At 47.3% G+C, this 16518-nt stretch overlaps 1 protein-coding gene across 2 annotated transcripts; it reads right to left on the bottom strand.

Annotated features, from left to right (window-relative positions):
- Positions 1 to 599: 599 nt before the first annotated feature.
- Positions 600 to 4751, bottom strand: LOC311426352 (adenosine 5'-monophosphoramidase HINT1-like). Of its 2 annotated transcripts, none has more exons than XM_084502808.1 (3): positions 4556 to 4751; positions 1650 to 1755; positions 600 to 945 (listed from the first exon to the last, which is right to left on the bottom strand). In XM_084502808.1, the coding sequence occupies exons 1-3, from the start codon at positions 4699 to 4701 to the stop codon at positions 691 to 693; spliced, it is 507 nt and encodes a 168-aa protein (XP_084358934.1). In that variant the 5' UTR covers positions 4702 to 4751; the 3' UTR covers positions 600 to 690. The 2 variants fall into 2 exon arrangements, with proteins under 2 accessions (XP_084358934.1, XP_084358935.1); XM_084502809.1 differs by lacking the exon at positions 4556 to 4751 and adding an exon at positions 3004 to 3953.
- Between the last annotated feature and the right edge of the window lie 11767 nt (positions 4752 to 16518).

Below are 16518 nucleotides of genomic sequence, written 5' to 3'. Positions count from 1 at the left end.
ACACTAAAAATAAACACAAAAAAAAAATAAAGAGAACGGCAGCCGAGTCTCGAACTTATCAGAAGCCGACTCAAGCATCCCAGAGCCTTCTACATCCTGTGGGAGGAATTCCTTCTCAAAGTTGCGAAACCCACGAGGAGGACCGAAAAGAAAGCGGTAGCAAAACTCCTAGGGTAGTCAAGAACAGGCTGACAAGCACCTGTCAGAAATTACACCCGGTAGAGTTTATTCTGCCTCCTCCTCGGGACAGGGGCAGACAACAGACAATGCCTGGAAGCTTTCTTCCAACCTTATTCTTCTCTGGTTCTACATCTGCCAGTCCTCAACTCGGCTATTTCGCAATAAAAGGGCACGCTTTTATTCGGGAGCAGGGGGAAGATAGCAAGGCCTCAAACACACAGCACATCCTAGATCGTCTTAGGAAGACAGAGACCCACAGGACCGCCGAGCGCTTCTAGCTTCGCGTTCCAAATGAATGGGCAAACCACCACCTACACGACACTGTCAACGGACCAAAACATTCTGCGCACGTGCGCTCCAGGGAGACGCCGTTTTAACTTGCGGAACTATTTCCATCGGTAAGACACGCAAGACAGAGGTGATATCCCCATGCTCCATCTTTATTGTGCAAATGCTGCTCAAAAGCTCTTTATTACCCTCCACAGACAGCCGTCCAAAAAAAATAATAAATCAAACCTCAACAGGGGCTAGACTGATGGGCAACATATGAAACCTATTCGGCGGCGACCCGTACGCGTGCAGTGACGCCTGCGGTGCAAAAACCTTAGCCGGGAGGCCGGCCCAACTGACCGCCACCCAGAATACATAGATGTACACGATAGTCTGAAGGGCCCGAGGGTGGGCATTCACAGCCATCCGGAATCCATTGGTCAGGTCCAGGTTAACAGCACACTTCTTGCCAACAACCACGAAACGCCCAAGAAGCTGGAAAAAGGAAATAACGTCACCTAACGTGCTGTGCCACGACGCACAGAATGAACGCGAGCGGAGAACCACCCACAGAACACGGTTAGCTAATCCTTCACAATTCAACCGCCGCTCTTTGAATTACCCTCTAGACAGTAACAGACTACAAAACAGTCACAGAAGCTGAATTTGTCTTGGGGCTTAAAGCCCCCGTCATAGCTTCGGGCAACGTAAGCCACTCTGGCGGAAAATAAAAGCTTCACGGTGCCTTTTCTCTTGCGTGGGCTCACAGAGCCTTGGAACTTGACTTGCATAGCTAACAGCGAAACAAACACCCAAGCGCCGCTCAACCAGCTTTCCCTTTCCTCGCCTCTGACCTGCCCAAACCCCAAGCCCTCTTCTGCATAGTCAAGGCACCACCCCCGCTGTCCGGAAACCGTGAAAACGGGCATCAGACCGCACGCCGGAACAACGCTGCTTTTTGCACTGCAAGCGCGTAGCTGGAGACGAGCATCGCTTTATATCACTGCTCTCAGTCAAAAAGCTCAACTCCATTACAAGCTAGAGGCGAAAGACTACAGCATCGGACAACCCCAAATAGCCTACTGTGCGCCCCTCTGCAACAGCCAGAGGAAAAGAGGGGACGGGAAAGAGTCTAGGAAGTTACAAACCTGTTACAGGTACAGCCAGCCTAGCAAACAGAAAGCTCCCACAGTACTCACGGGTCCACCAGAATCGTCTGCTTCACATAACCGGACAACTGCCTTCTCAGGAAGGACTAGGAAAAAACACTGGAGCCTGAGGCGAACTATCACGGAACGCAAGGCACTGGAGGAAGAGTAAACAGTTAAAACGTAGTCGGCTTCAGAGAAAGGCAACAGCTTAAGCAAATCACTATGCCCCACTGAACTCGTCCTACCGAAGCAGATTATCAGGCACCCCAAACGCGCACGACAAAACAGCGATTCTTCTTAAGCGAGCTTTGAATAGGCAAAGTTCTCTACCTTCTACGCACAAGACACACAAGCAGCAAACAATGGCTAACTGTCCTTCGGTTATGTCCAAATATTGCCTCGGCCAGAGGCAGGAAGGCATCTTCAAAGAACCTGGAGTAATCCAGCTGAGGCCGTATTAACTCTCCGTCCTCGAGAACGCCACGTACTCAGGGGAAGGAACGTTCCAAATTAGCCCGTTACGGCCGGACCGACGTCAGACACCTCCAGACCGAGGCCAAGGCATCACCTTCGAAACACGAATACCACCGACATGTAGGAAACCATCAACTCGCAACTACTTGCGAGGGAACTCCCCAAATCACCAGCAGACAGAAACTGCATACGGCGCCAGAAGCAGGATCCAGCGCGCTGTCCTGGTTTCAGTTAGAACAGAATTAATTTTCTTCCTAGTAGCTGGTGGAATGCTGTGTTTTGGCTTAGGATGAGAAGAGTGCTGATAACACCCCGATGTTTTAATTGTTGCAGAGCAGTGCTTATACCAAGCCAAGGACACCTCAGACTTTCGCTCTGTCCTGCCAACAGGCAGGCTGGGGGTGCAGTAAGAGCTGGGAGGGGACATACCCAGGACAGGTGACCCGAACTAGCCAAAGGGGTATTCCATACCATCTGACGTCATGCTAAACAATATATAGGGGTGGCTAGCCGGGGGGAGGGGGCCGGACTGCTCGGGGTTAAGCTGGGCATCGGTCAGCGGGTGGTGAGCAATTGCATTGTGCATCACTTGTTTGTACATATTATTATTAGTAGTACTATTATCATCATTGTACTATTATTATTATTATTATTTTCCTGTCTTATTAAACTGTCTTTATCTCAACTCACGGGCTTCACTTTCCATTTCTCTCCCCCGTCCCAGAGAGGGAGGGGGGAGGGTGAGCAAACGGCTGCGTGGTGTTTAGCTGCCAGCCGGGTTAAACCACGACATGCGCAAGGTGACGGGGGCAGCGAGACAGCCGAGTACTTCAGGTTAGCGACTTCCGCTATTTTTATTTGTTTTAGATGCGACTGAAACACTGCCGATAAGACTCGATTCCACAGATGCTTTGTACTTCTTACTCACCATCGCCTTTCACTGCACGACAATCGAGAATTATAAGCCTTCCTCACGCTCCTCCCTATAACATCGCTCAACCGTAAAACAGGCCTTCGGTACAGCGAGCTAAGCAAATTCAAGACCATTCGCTAGAGCCAACTACGCTCCAAAAGCGGTTCTAAGCCCCCGCCCCCTCCCCCCACCTCAAGTTGAGACCAAGCGAGAAACTGCAACTAATTCGTCCTCCAGGAAACGCGTCGCACTAAGAGCGGTCAGAGTAGGTTGTCTGCTCTCAAGTCACTCATCAGACTCAAGTTAACGGCCTGGTTCTCCAATCAAGCACAGCGTTCAGGTTACATACGTTGCTGCAGCCAGTACGGCCGAGTCAAAACAGACGCGCGTGCGCACACACACACACACACGCACGCACACTCCTCGCGCAGCCTTCACCACGAAGGAGACAGGAAACGCGCCCTTTCGTAAAGGCGGGGCGCTACCGCAAGCACGGTTTCCGGAGAGCAGTTGAACGCTTCCAATACTCCAAACGGGCGGCAGCTGCAACATTACCGAGACCTATTAAGAAAGCGCTGTTCCAAGCAACGCGTCAACGCTTTGAGCAACCCGATCTAGTGAAACACGTCCCTGACCGCGGCAGGCGGGTTGGGCTAGATGATCTTTAAGGGTGCCTTCCAAGCCAAACCATTCTACGAGTCAGCACGCAGAGCGGGCAACGCAGCCCCTTTCACTAAGGGCCTGTTTTCCACGCTGCAGATAAACCCTGCCGTCAGAAGCAGAGGAAATCCCTAACTGTCCTATCTTTAGCATTTCAAACTTAAAAACAGCAACAACGGTTATGCTGGACACTAACTTAGAGTTAACACCTTGCAGATAACATCTGCAATTTTTTCATAACTCTCAGCAGCTGCTCACTTAGTTCCTAGCACGTTGCGGCGCACCAGCATCAGTGAACCTCGCCAGCGTGCTCTTATCACGGTCCACCTCCAGCACGGAAATGAGAGCTGGGAAGCTCTCGCAGCCTGCGGGATTGACTGGTTTCTAGGTGTTTAAGAAAGCTAGGAAAAGCTGCAATTCTTCCCTTTCACAAGCCACTTTGGAGAGAGCGCGCGCTCGTGTGCGCGGTGGGGGTGGTGCCATAACCAAAGCCTAGCACAGCCGAGCCGGGGCGTCTCTAGAACGCTATCACGAGGCGCATCAAGACCTGCATTTCTGCTACGCAGAAACGACTGATTACGGTCACTACTGCGATGCTCACTGCCTATATGCATACAGTCCGAACCCCCAAGGAGACCGACTGCGCCGGCGACCCAGTACGCGCCGTGGCACCCCGGGGGCAGGCACCGAAGAAGCGCGGCGTTTTAGAGGCGCTGCAGTAGAGAGCGCCACGAGCCGGAGAGACCCCGACCGACCGTCCGTCCGTCCCTCCCTCCCTCCCGCAGCAAGGCCACCACCCGCCCTGCCGCACTCCCGGGACCCGCGACGGGCCCTCGTTTCAGAGGGCCTGCGAGCGGCCGAGGGAAAGGAAAGGAAGGAAAGACTCGCACAACAACGCCGCGGCTACCTCCTCGTCCACGACCGCTCATCCTCACGGAGAACGTTGGCGGGGACCTCCTTGCCCTTGCAGGCGACCTCTCCGAAAGCTCCGAAAGCAGCGGCAGCGCCGCCACCGGGCCAGGCGGCCTGCGCCCTAACAATCCCGTCGGCCATGACGGCGCCCGCTCGGTACAACGCCCCCTCGCTTCCCGCACTCGGCCCGGCCCTCCGCGGCGCTCATTGGGCCGACAGATCGCCGCCGACCGCCCCCGCGCCTCGATTGGCTGCCTCGCCTGCCCTCTTCCCTTGTCCCCGCCCTCTCGGCGGCTCCGCTCCCGTCGACCCGGTGCTTATCGGCGCTCAGGGAGGTCGCGTGCCCTCGGGGCGCGGAGGGAGCCGACCGGGAGTGTGGGAATAGAAATGTTGTTTTTGCAGAGTTACATTGTTTAGAAGGAGGGAATGTGGTACTGAGATATGCTTACAGTGATAAGAAAGTTTAGCAGGCGACCTTGTAAAATGCAGACAATCAGACTCCTTAGGACAATTAGGTGAAAATCACGGTGTCAAGTCAAGTCAGATAAGTGAAGAAACATTACCACTTCAAGCAGTAAAAATGTCAAAAGAAATTTGAAATTTAACAGGCCGGCGACTGAAGGCCATGCATTGTTTGTGAAGCATCAGATAGATTGTGAATCTGGATTACCCACTCAGTGGGGAAACAGGGGAGGGTCCTGCCATCAAAAGGTATATAAACTGTGTTTTGGAACTAGTAGATGCGCTCTCTCCTGCTTGTGGGGCGCCCGCCATTGCAATCGCGAATAAATTACTACTTCACTGAGATCCTCGCCTGAGCCTAAGTTATTGGCTACGGAGTGTTTCTCACAATTTGGGGGCTCGTCCGGGATCCAGTCACCTACTGGGGAGCCCCACCGCCGCAGCAGCAGGAAGGCATGCCCCGCTGATTTCAGCGGTCCTGTGCATCGACGGTGGCGGTTCTGCGGAAAGCTGACAGAGGGCCCGAGACTGGTTAAAGAGGCAGGATCCGTGAAGTAGTGGGGAAAGGAAGAAGGTAGGCACTCCGGGTTTTTAAGAATCGATCCGGTAACTCTGTGCACAGACCAAGGTAAGAAATATTAAGTATTGCCTTGGGGGTCGGGTGATCTGGTGTATGGTAAGCCCTTGCACGGGGAAGTGCTGGCACTACACCAGGGGAATCTGGTGTACGGTAATCCTTGCACGGGGAAGTGCTTGGAAGTACACCAGGGAATCTGGTAAACTCAGGTGTGCGGTAACGCTGGCACGGGGAAGTGCTTGGCGGTACACCCCCATCTTTCAGTACGTTGGTGTGTGGTACACTGCAGAAGGGAAAATTCTGTAGCACATACTGGCGAGGGTTAGGAAAGATGGGAAGTACGAGTTCCAGGGAATCTGGTAAACTCATAGGTGTGCGGTAACGCTGGCACGGGGAAGTGCTTGGCGGTACACCCCCATTTTTCAGTACGTTGGTGTGTGGTACACTGCAGAAGGGAAATTTCTGTAGCACATACTGGCGAGGGTTAGGAAAAATGGGAAAATATGAGTTCCAGGGGACAGGGAGATATCCCTGGGGGAGTGCCTACTAATAGTTCTTCCTGAAAAATGATAAGAAATTGGAAACATAATCCCAAAATCAGAGGGATTGTAAAAGAAAAGTAATTAAAAAAAAAAAAAAAAAAAAAAAGGTTAAATATTGTGTATCAGTCTGGACAAAAGAACCAATTAAGGAAACAGCAGTATTTTGGCCAAAATACGGGTCTGATGAAAATTCAGGCTTTAAATTTATGTGTAAACAATAAGATTCCTTTTTCAGAGAAGGAGCCAAGTTATGCTCCCTATAATCTTAATATTGAACTGGTGGCAGCAGCAGTCACTCCAGGAAGGGAGACAGGGACTGGAATTAACACTGTCCCTAAAGAAGGATCGTACTCTAGGCTCTGGCAAGAATTAGAACAAGGTAGAAGATATGTTGAGAATTTTGCCTTCCCTGATACTAACAGTACTAACGCTAACTGTGTATCCTCTTAGGTGAACTACCCCCTCCTCCTTACCAGCAGAGAGGTTAGGACTTTTTAAGAAGGAGAGGAAGTCTTTATTCAAGGACCCCAACAGCCTAGCTGAACAATTAGACCAGTTCCTACGACCTGATTTATACTCTTGGGGGAGGGAATTATGTCTATAAGTATGTTGTTTACAGGGAAAGAAATGGGAATGATCAGGAGGAGAGCTGCTATACAAGAATGGGAAAGAGCTCATCCTCCAGGACCAGGGGTAATACCGGCAGGGCAGAAATACCCACTTGCCAATCCTGGCTGGAATAATAATAGTGTGCAACACAGAAATCATATGAGAGACTTGGGGTCAGAATGAGAAAGTACTTGGGGATGAGACCTGATGACCCAGTATCCCAAGGGCTCTTGAAAGTTCATTGTGTGATTAAAGCCTGGAAAAATATGCAGAAAATGCTTCAGAAGGTGGGGGGATGTAGTGAACAGTCACTGGGGGACCCTCCTGCGGGAGGCCCTGGAGGTGTGTGTCCGGAGGGGAGATGAGAAGGAAAAGCAGAGAGCGAAACTAATGGTATTGACAGTGCAGTGGGTAGTGAGGCAGAGGGTTGGAGAAAGATGAAGAAAATCTTCAGGGGGAGTCAGGGCCAGGATGGAAAGGAGAGGAAGAGAGATGAAGGAATGGCAGGCAAAGAAGGCTGCCTGTGTTGTGGCCCGAGTCCTAGCAGAGACAGGCTTTGATAAGATGTTTTAAGCGTGGCCAGGCTGGCCACTTCGAATGGGAATATCTGTAGTGGAAGAAGGAGGAAAGAAGGAAAATGGGATGAAATATGCTATATTGATATGTTGTTTCAGTATCTTGGAGGGAAAAGGTATGGAATTAAGTTGGACCCTGACTGAGCCTTTGGTGCTGGTATTAGAAAAGTACAGTCTGGAGAAAGATAAAGGAAGTGTTAAAAGAGTTGCTGAAGGTGTTAAAGGTGTGGCATGTAATATTTAACAGAGCTGTTTGAAGTTGAATGAGCAGGGAAAGAGGATGTAGGCATTATCTAAGTAACAGTCTAGAAGTTATGGTATATTTGCATATTTGCTGTGGTGTTTGTTCAGTTTCCCAAGCATCGGGGAGGGGGGAACAGCCTGCTCCACCAGGGGCCTCTCCAGCGGCCGCAGGGGGGGCTTCGGCTCCAGCGCCTGGAGCGCCTCCTCCCCCTACTTCTGCACTGACTTTGGTGTCTGCGGGGGGGGTTTCTCGCTCTCCCAACTGCTGTTGAGCAGCAGGTTTTTGTTTGTTTCTTTGTTTGTTTGTTTTCGTGGATGTGTTCTCACAGAGGCACGGACTGTGTTGCTCATGGCTTGGCTCTGGGCAGCAGTGGGCCCCTTAGGGCCAGATGAAATTGTCCCTTATCTGCCACGGGGAGGCTTCCGGGTTTTTTTTCTCACGGGGGCTGCCACTGCAGTTTCCCACCCCCCCTACTCACAGCCCCCGAACCTTGCCATCAAACCCAATACACTGGGGAACAGCTAGGTCATTACTGACCTGTAAAGTATCAGGGATTAAATTAACTAATGAAACCCTAAAAAGTGATGGGGCTGGGATAACAGTGTCACTTTGGGGGGGATACCAAGCTGAGACTAGGGGATAAAATGATCACTGGGTAATTATTGTATGTACCCAAGGCAAGGACTAATTTGTTGGGAAGGGATTTGATGATTAAATTGGGCATTCAAATAGTAAATTGTTAGACTGGAATAACAGTGTTATTAATGGAGTGCTCTCTGGCCCTGAGAGCAAACATACATGTATATTCACCTCTGACTGGAAAGACCCTGAAATGGGGGCGGAAGCAACAATATAGGTGGACAATTTTACCTCAGGGGTTTACAGGGACACCTATCTATTTGGGTCAGTTTAAATAACAAAAGATTTAGGAGCAATTACAACCTCCCAAGGAGGTATTAATGTTAACAAATATGTGGATCGTTTTCTATTGTCAGGACAGGAGAAAAGAGTTGTGAAGGAAGCTACTAACAAGCTATTCAACTTTCTGGGAAAGCAGGGCTTGGGAGTATTAATAAATAAATAAATAAATAAATAAATTACAATATGGAGAAAGAGAAGTCAGGTATTTAAGGCATCTAATGTCTGAAGGAAAACAGAATAAATGCAGAGAGGATTCAGGGAATTGTTGAAAATTAAGAAAGAACTAAAAAGTTTTAAAAGAAAGATTTTTTTTAAGGAATCAGGAGCCATGAAGTCTGAAGGAAAATCGATACTCCCTGATGGGAGAGAAATGCTGAATAAAGTGATAATGAGGCAAATATTAACTGTTTTACATCAGAAGAGTCATTAGGAGGTGCAAGCAATGTGTGATGTTGTGCTAAGAAAATATGTCTGTATAGGAATATACACTTTAGGGAAGCACATATGTAGAGGATGTACCATATGTCAAAAGGTAAATAAAAAGGTGTTCTGTAACCCATCTAGAGGGGGACGGGAGCCAGGGGTTTGACCTTTCCAAAGTATACAGGTAAACTTTACTGAGTTACTTGTTTGTCCTAATTGACCACGTGACTAGATGGGTGTAAGCTTTACTGCAAGGATTAAAGCAGGCCTTAGAGATTGAGTGGGATTTTCACAGCCCCTGGCACCCCTCCTCTTCTGGGAAGGTGGAGCGAATGAATCAGACATTAAAGAAGCAATTAACTAAACTAGTGTTAGAAACCCAACTTCCTTGGGTAAAATGCTTACTCCTACAGGTTTAAACAGCACCAAGAAAGGATATAGGAATTTCACCATATGAGATGCTGTTCAGATTACCCTATCTGGGCAGAAGGGATGAGATACCACAATTCAAAATAAGAGAGTTTCCTTAAGAACTGTATTCTGGGGTTGTCTTCTTCTTTGTCATCTCTCAGGACCTGTGGGTTGTTGGCTCAAACCCCACCTTTGGAATTCCCCATTCACCACCATCATCCAGGAAACTGGGTCCTGATTCGGACCTGGAAAGAGTCAACTCCGGCCTGAATGGGAAGGACAATTACTGACCACTGAAACAGCCGTAAGAATTGCGGAAAAAGGTTGGACTCACTATACTTGAGTGAAGGCATCTGTCGACGCTAGTACCTGGGAAGCTGTTCCTACAAAAGACTTGTTGGAAGTTGAAATTGAAGAGAAAAATCTCGCAGTGGACTCTGAGCAGGATAAGAGCTTACAATTGTAAACTAACCTTTTATTTTCACAGGTAACTAATGAGTGTGACTTGTGATTGAGAGAAAGGACAGACCTATAGCGAACTGCAGTGCTCCCAAGGGGGGGGTTGTTATAGTAGTAGTGTACATCTTATTTTTGTATCGATAATTATTTGGAAACCTAAGGTTTAAAAATAATGACAGGGAAAAATTGATTACTAATTTTGTTTTTAGTGATTCTAGGCCTCAGAGAAGGCCTTGGTCAATTGGTAACTTGGAAAAGGCATGACCAGATAATAGCAAAAACGGGATACCCCATCAAAATATGGGTGACTGTGACAGAGGGTTATGTACCACAAGCCGTCACGTTTGATGCTTGTGAGGTGTTAGCTTGTGGAGATTTAAATGCCCAATGACAATTGAGCAGAAAGAACAAATAACTGGGAGAGACACAACAGCCAGATTGAGAATAGCTGTATGGAAACAATCCTCTATTGCCATCAGAGAAAGGGAGAAACTCAAGGAGAAAACAGGAGAGTAAACAGGAGGCCCTCTGAAATGTGGCAGTTCAAACATTTGAGATTCAAACAGGGTATGGGGACGTGAATGCCTGGATAGAATGGGTCAAATATACTGTCCAGAGTCTCAATCGTAGCTACTGCTATGCTTGTGCCTCGGGATGACCGATTGCCCAGATAGTGCCCTTCCCATGGGGGTGGACCAAAGACTCCCAAGGGATGCGATGTATGATTGCATTGTACCAAGAAAAGACTGCCTGGGGAAATGAGGCCTGTAAGTCTCTCTTTGCTGTTTCTTGCATGATAACTATATCACAGTTCCCCCTGCATTCTCTACAGCTATAGGTAACCATACAGCTTGCCTCTCACGGCAGGGTGTGAGTGCTACCTGGCATCTGGGAGAATTTGCCTTGTGCTACCAAGGACTTGATGGGAAACTGCTCAAGACTGGAGATCCCCAGGGCAGATCTCTGGTGGTACGGTGCAGAGAAGATCTTACGGTCCACCCTACCATCTAATTGGGAAGGCACTTGTGCACTTGTTCAATCAGCTATACCCTTCACCCTGGCATTTGAAAGAGAAACATCACAAATACCCAGAAGTAAAGGAGGCTTAGGAATATCATTTGATGATAGAGTATACATAGATTCTATTGGGGTACCTAGAGGAGTTCCGGATGAACATAAAGCCAGAAATTAAATTGCTGCAGGGTTTGAGTTACTGTTCTGGTGGGTAACAATCAATAAAAATGTGGATTGGATTAATTATTTCTATTATAATCAGCAGAGATTCATCAATTATACCAAGGATGCGATGAGAGGAATCGCTGAACAACTAGATGCCATCAGCAAAATGGCTTGTGAAAACAGGACAGCATTAGATATGATGCTCGTGGAGAAGGGTGGTGTATGCGTGATGCTGGGCAACCGTTGTACTTTTATCCGTAACAATACTGCCCCGGATGGCACAGTAACAAGAGCATTGCAAGGGCTTACTACCCTTGCCAATGAATTGGCAGAAAATTCGGGAGCAGACACTTCCATCACAGGATGGTTGAAATCTTGGTTTGGTAAATGGAAAGGGATGGTAATGTCCATATTTACATCCTTGATTGTAGTAGCAGGAGTTTTGACAGCTATTGGCTGTGTAAGTCCCCTGTGTAAGGGGACTTGTCCAGTGGTTAATTGAAACCACATTATTGAAACAAATGACCATAGATCCACCACCCTACTCAGATAAAATGATATTAGAGGAAATGGAGAGCAAAGAAAGCGAAGAAGAGGAAGATATTTACCAAATTACACTTAAAATAAATAAATAAATAAAAATAAAAAGAGTTTTTGCAAAAATCAACAGTTTATAAAAAAAGAAAAGGGGGGAATTGTGGGAATAGAAATGTTGTTTTTGCAGAGTTACATTGTTTAGAAGGAGGGAATGTGGTACTGAGATATGCTTACAGTGATAAGAAAGTTTAGCAGGCGACCTTGTAAAATGCAGACAATCAGACTCCTTAGGACAATTAGGTGAAAATCACGGTGTCAAGTCAAGTCAGATAAGTGAAGAAACATTACCACTTCAAGCAGTAAAAATGTCAAAAGAAATTTGAAATTTAACAGGCCGGCGACTGAAGGCCATGCATTGTTTGTGAAGCATCAGATAGATTGTGAATCTGGATTACCCACTCAGTGGGGAAACAGGGGAGGGTCCTGCCATCAAAAGGTATATAAACTGTGTTTTGGAACTAGTAGATGCGCTCTCTCCTGCTTGTGGGGCGCCCGCCATTGCAATCGCGAATAAATTACTACTTCACTGAGATCCTCGCCTGAGCCTAAGTTATTGGCTACGGAGTGTTTCTCACAGGAGGGAGGAAGTGGGCGCCCGAAAACGGGCTGGGCGGCTCCGCGGAGGGAATCTGGGCCCTGCACGGCTGGGAAACGAGCTCCACAGAACAGGCGCTCCGCTCATAGAATCATAGCGTGGCTGGGAAACGAGCTCCACAGAACAAGCGCTCCGCTCATAGAATCATAGCGTGGCTTGGGTTGGAAGGGAGGGCGAGAAACACTCCGTAGCCGATAGCTTAGGCTCAGGCGAGGATCTCAGTGAAGTAGTAATTTACTCGCGATTGATTGCAATGGCGGGCGCCCCACAAGCAGGAGAGCGCGCCTACTAGTTCCAAAACACAGTTTATATGCTTTTTGATGACAGGACCCTCCCCCGTTTCCCCACTTGAGGGGGTAATCCAGGTTCACAATCTATCTGATGTGGTAATGTTTCTTCACTTATCTGACTTGACACCGCCATTTTCACCTAATTGTCCTAAGGAGTCTGGTTGTCTGCATTTTACGAGGTCGCCTGCTAAGCTTTCTTATCACTGCAAGCATATCTCAGTACCACGTTCCTTCCCTCTAAACAGCGGAACTCTGCAAAAACAACGTTTCTATTCCCACAACAGGTACCGCAGGTATTTGCATTCCTTGTATAACCGAGTGTATTGGGCTGGTAAAACATGGAATTATTTAAATCCTCCACATATCCCCCCAGTACAACCATCCCAATTTTAGTAAGCCAATCAACACCCATAAAGCGCGCCCCCCCCCCCCCCCCCCCCCCGATAATCCTCCTAGATCGATTCCATAGCGAGTTTGAACTGGGGCATGTGCAATTTTCTTCGTTTCTTTTACAAGTTCATTTACAGCTTTTCCTTCTGTTGTGGTTTAATCCGGCCGGCAGCTAAACACCACACAGCCGTTCGTTCACCCTCTCCCCTCCCTCTCTGGGATGGGGAGAGAAACGGGGAAACGGGAAAGCGAAGCCCGTGAGTTGAGATAAAGACAGATAAATAATAATAATAACAATAAAGACAATCATTATGATAATAGTATTACTAATAATAACGTGTATGAAACAAGTGATGCACAATGCAATTGCTCACCACCCGCTGTCCGATGCCCAGCCTAACCCTGAGCAGTCCGGCCCTCCTCCCAGCTCTTGCTACACCCCCAGCCTGCTCGCTGGCAGGACAGAGTGAGAAGCTGAAACGTCCTTGGCTTGGTGTAAGCACTACTCTGCAACAATTAAAACATCAGCATGTTATCAGCACTCTTCTCATCCTAAGCCAAAACATAGCATTCTACCAGCTACTAGGAAGAAACACCTTCATCACCAATCTATAAAACAGCAATTACTAAGGTTAAATTTTCCACAGACTTCTCCTTCTTGTGCAAATAATCCAAAGCTAAGCGATTTTGATACAAAGCAGTCCTCATCTTAGTATTTTGCTTTGCAATTAATCCAAGTGCATCTCCGGTTTTATTTACTGTTATAAATTAGACCACACAATTTACTGGTCTATTGAAATTATTTTATTAATCAAGTAAGCAGACACAAGCAAAACAGCGCTGGGCGGCTGGGGAGTCTCTGCTCCGCAACAGCACGCAACTTCCCTTTCCAGTGTTGCTGTTTTATAGCAGTTGAATTCCGGCTTATCAGGACTTGTTGAACTGGCTGAGGCTGCGCAGTCTATTGTTGAGAGGGGAGGTCGTTATTCCTCTGCTTCGTGTTCAGGTGGGGGTAGTGAAGCGGCAAAAAGGATGTCTTGTGGTAAGGAATTTCACAGAGTCTGGTTTAACTCAAGGATGTTCACCCAACACCCCCTCCTGCTTCCTCCCTTATCAAGGCCATTAAATTTTACAACCTTTTCTCCCCAGCAGATTCTCCAAATTCCTCAAAGACAATGAACAAACCCCCACTAATTTATCACAATCCCCCCTTTTTCTTTTTCTAACGTATTTTGTTCATTGAATTTTTGCAATATTTGCTTGCTGAGCATCAAAGTTTCTGCGTCGTCCTTCTCCTGCTCAAGAGATTCATACTTAGCACGCACGAGCATAAGATGAGCTGCCTCTAATCGGCTTTTCACAACTGTGATTGCTCGATTGAATATACATGGTCCAAAAGTCAGTGCTAATGTAAGTAACAACAAGAGCCCCGCTATGGTTGATAGCAGGGTAGTAAGCCAAGGTGAGTAATTAAACCAGGATTCATACCAATTCTGACGAGCCTCATTTTCCCTTTTGCGTTTTTCTAATCCTTCTCGCAATTTAGTCATTGTATCTCTTACCACCCCAGTATGATCTGCATATACACAACATTCTTCACGTAGGGCTGCACACAGTCCTCCTTGTTGTAAGAAAATCAAATCCAACCCTCTACGGTTTTGGAGTACCACTTCGGATAATGACCTAACCGATTTTTCCAGAGCTGTTATTGACTGCTCTATACGGGCCAGATCCTCATCTACGGCAATGCGTAGAGAAGTAAATTCCTGGCTTTGTTTTATCAGGGAAGCAATTCCAGTTCCTGCACCTGCAGCCCTGAGAGCCATTAAAGTGGCTAAGGTGACGGCCGTAATAGGCTCCCTCTTTACCAGATGGTATTCAGCCACTGTGTGATGGGTATACATATACTCTTCAGTGTGGTATAGAATCCTTGGTATAATGACCACCTGTACACAAAAATCATGAGATGTGCTAAACAATTTTAAAGATATGCAAGGAGTGACTCCTAACGATGAACATACCCACCTAGTGTTATTTGCAGGAATTAACCATTTGTGTGTTTGGTCCATTTTTTCAGTGACATGGCACAGATCATTTTTATCTCTTGGAACTGTGCCGATACATCTACCTTTTCCCGTAACTTGAGTCAAAGTTATCCCGATTTCCTGACCCCAACTGCATTTGGAAGGATTTAACTCATTTGAATATTCAGACCTCCCCATATCTCCTATAGCTTCATAATATGGGGGCTTAACACTTACACATAGCCAGCACCCTTCAGTTATCTCAGGATTAGTTTGATTTAGTACCTGGAAACTAGCATTTATAACTTTCCACATACTACTCTCGGGTACGACCCCCTTTTTTTTTTTTTTTTTTCACAATGTTTGGAAGCAGTGTGGGAAAGGATAACTCTGTCGACTTACTAGAAAACACTGTAGTAGGTTGGGCAGTCCCAGGTATATTTACAGTCTGGACAACCAAACCTTCCCCTAGTAACTCTTTATTAGGCCCGACTACCTTGGAAGTCTCGGGTTTTCCCTTCTTTATTAGTATGAGTCCTCCCCTATCTGTTCCGTGTTCGTAAAATCTGACATTTTTCCTAGTACCCAGCTAGTATCGTCCGAGTTTGTTAGATTTATATATAGAACCTTGCAAATTTCTTTATTTCCGTGAAAGGTTCCTGTATACCCTATACCATGCCCTCACCACCTGCAACGGGGATCCAATAGTCGGTTACAAGCTTGCAGCCCATATCCCACTTGTAAGAATTTATCCCGACCAGCCCCGAGTGTCCAGTCTGTAGCAATGGTTTCACACCCCCGGTATGCACAATAATACACGTTCAGGCATTTACAGTACCCCCTTCCCAGGTTAGAACTTGGGCAGAAATAAAATCCCATACATTCCCAGCATCGGGGCCTCGAGATCAGCTGACATAGTGTAGAAGTAAAGCTTGGCCCCCCCCCCCGATGTTATCTGGGTTGCAATAACCTGTTGATCTTCGAATCGACTTAAAGTCCATTTAAAAGGTTGGTGGGGGTGGTGTTGAGTCGCTACGCAGGATGAAATCACTGCGAGAACCCCCAAATACTGATAGGAATGGCTGAGGCCCATGTCTTTCCCCACTTATTCACTCCTCTGCCTCACTCGTCAGTTGGGTTGCAGCCAACTACGAGGTTTTAGTTCTTCTCGGCAGCAGTAGTGTTCTTCAGGGGAGAGCCTCTACCTTAACCCACGGTACCTATCGAGTTCGTCGCAATGTGAGCTTCAGGTCTTTGTTTCCTGGAGCGATCTCCCACTTCTTGTCACAGATGGGTCCTTTAACACGGCTGGCATGCGTCCATCCTTTCTCCGCAGTCCGGACGGCTGTTTCTGTAGTAAGCAAAACAACATAGGGGCCTTCCCCATCGTGGTGTTAAAAAAAGTCTCTTTCCAAGTCTTAATTAGAATTGAGGGTGATCAAGTGGCAATTCCAAGTCATAGGGCATACCATATAGCATTTCAAAAGGAGAAATTCCTACATCAGTTCTGGACTGCGTCCATATGTTTAACAGTGCAAGGGGTAAGCATTTTACCCAAGAAGCCTTAGTTTCCAGCATAAGTTTTGTTAGTTGTTTCTTAATTTCACCATTCATTCACTCTACCTTTCCAGAAGAGGAGGGGTGCCAGGGGCTGTGAAAA

Source organism: Aythya ferina, assembly GCF_964211825.1.
Source record: "Aythya ferina genome assembly, chromosome: W".
NCBI lineage: Eukaryota > Metazoa > Chordata > Aves > Anseriformes > Anatidae > Aythya > Aythya ferina.
Note: the sequence above shows the minus strand (reverse complement) of the source record. Positions and strands in the feature narration are given on the sequence as shown.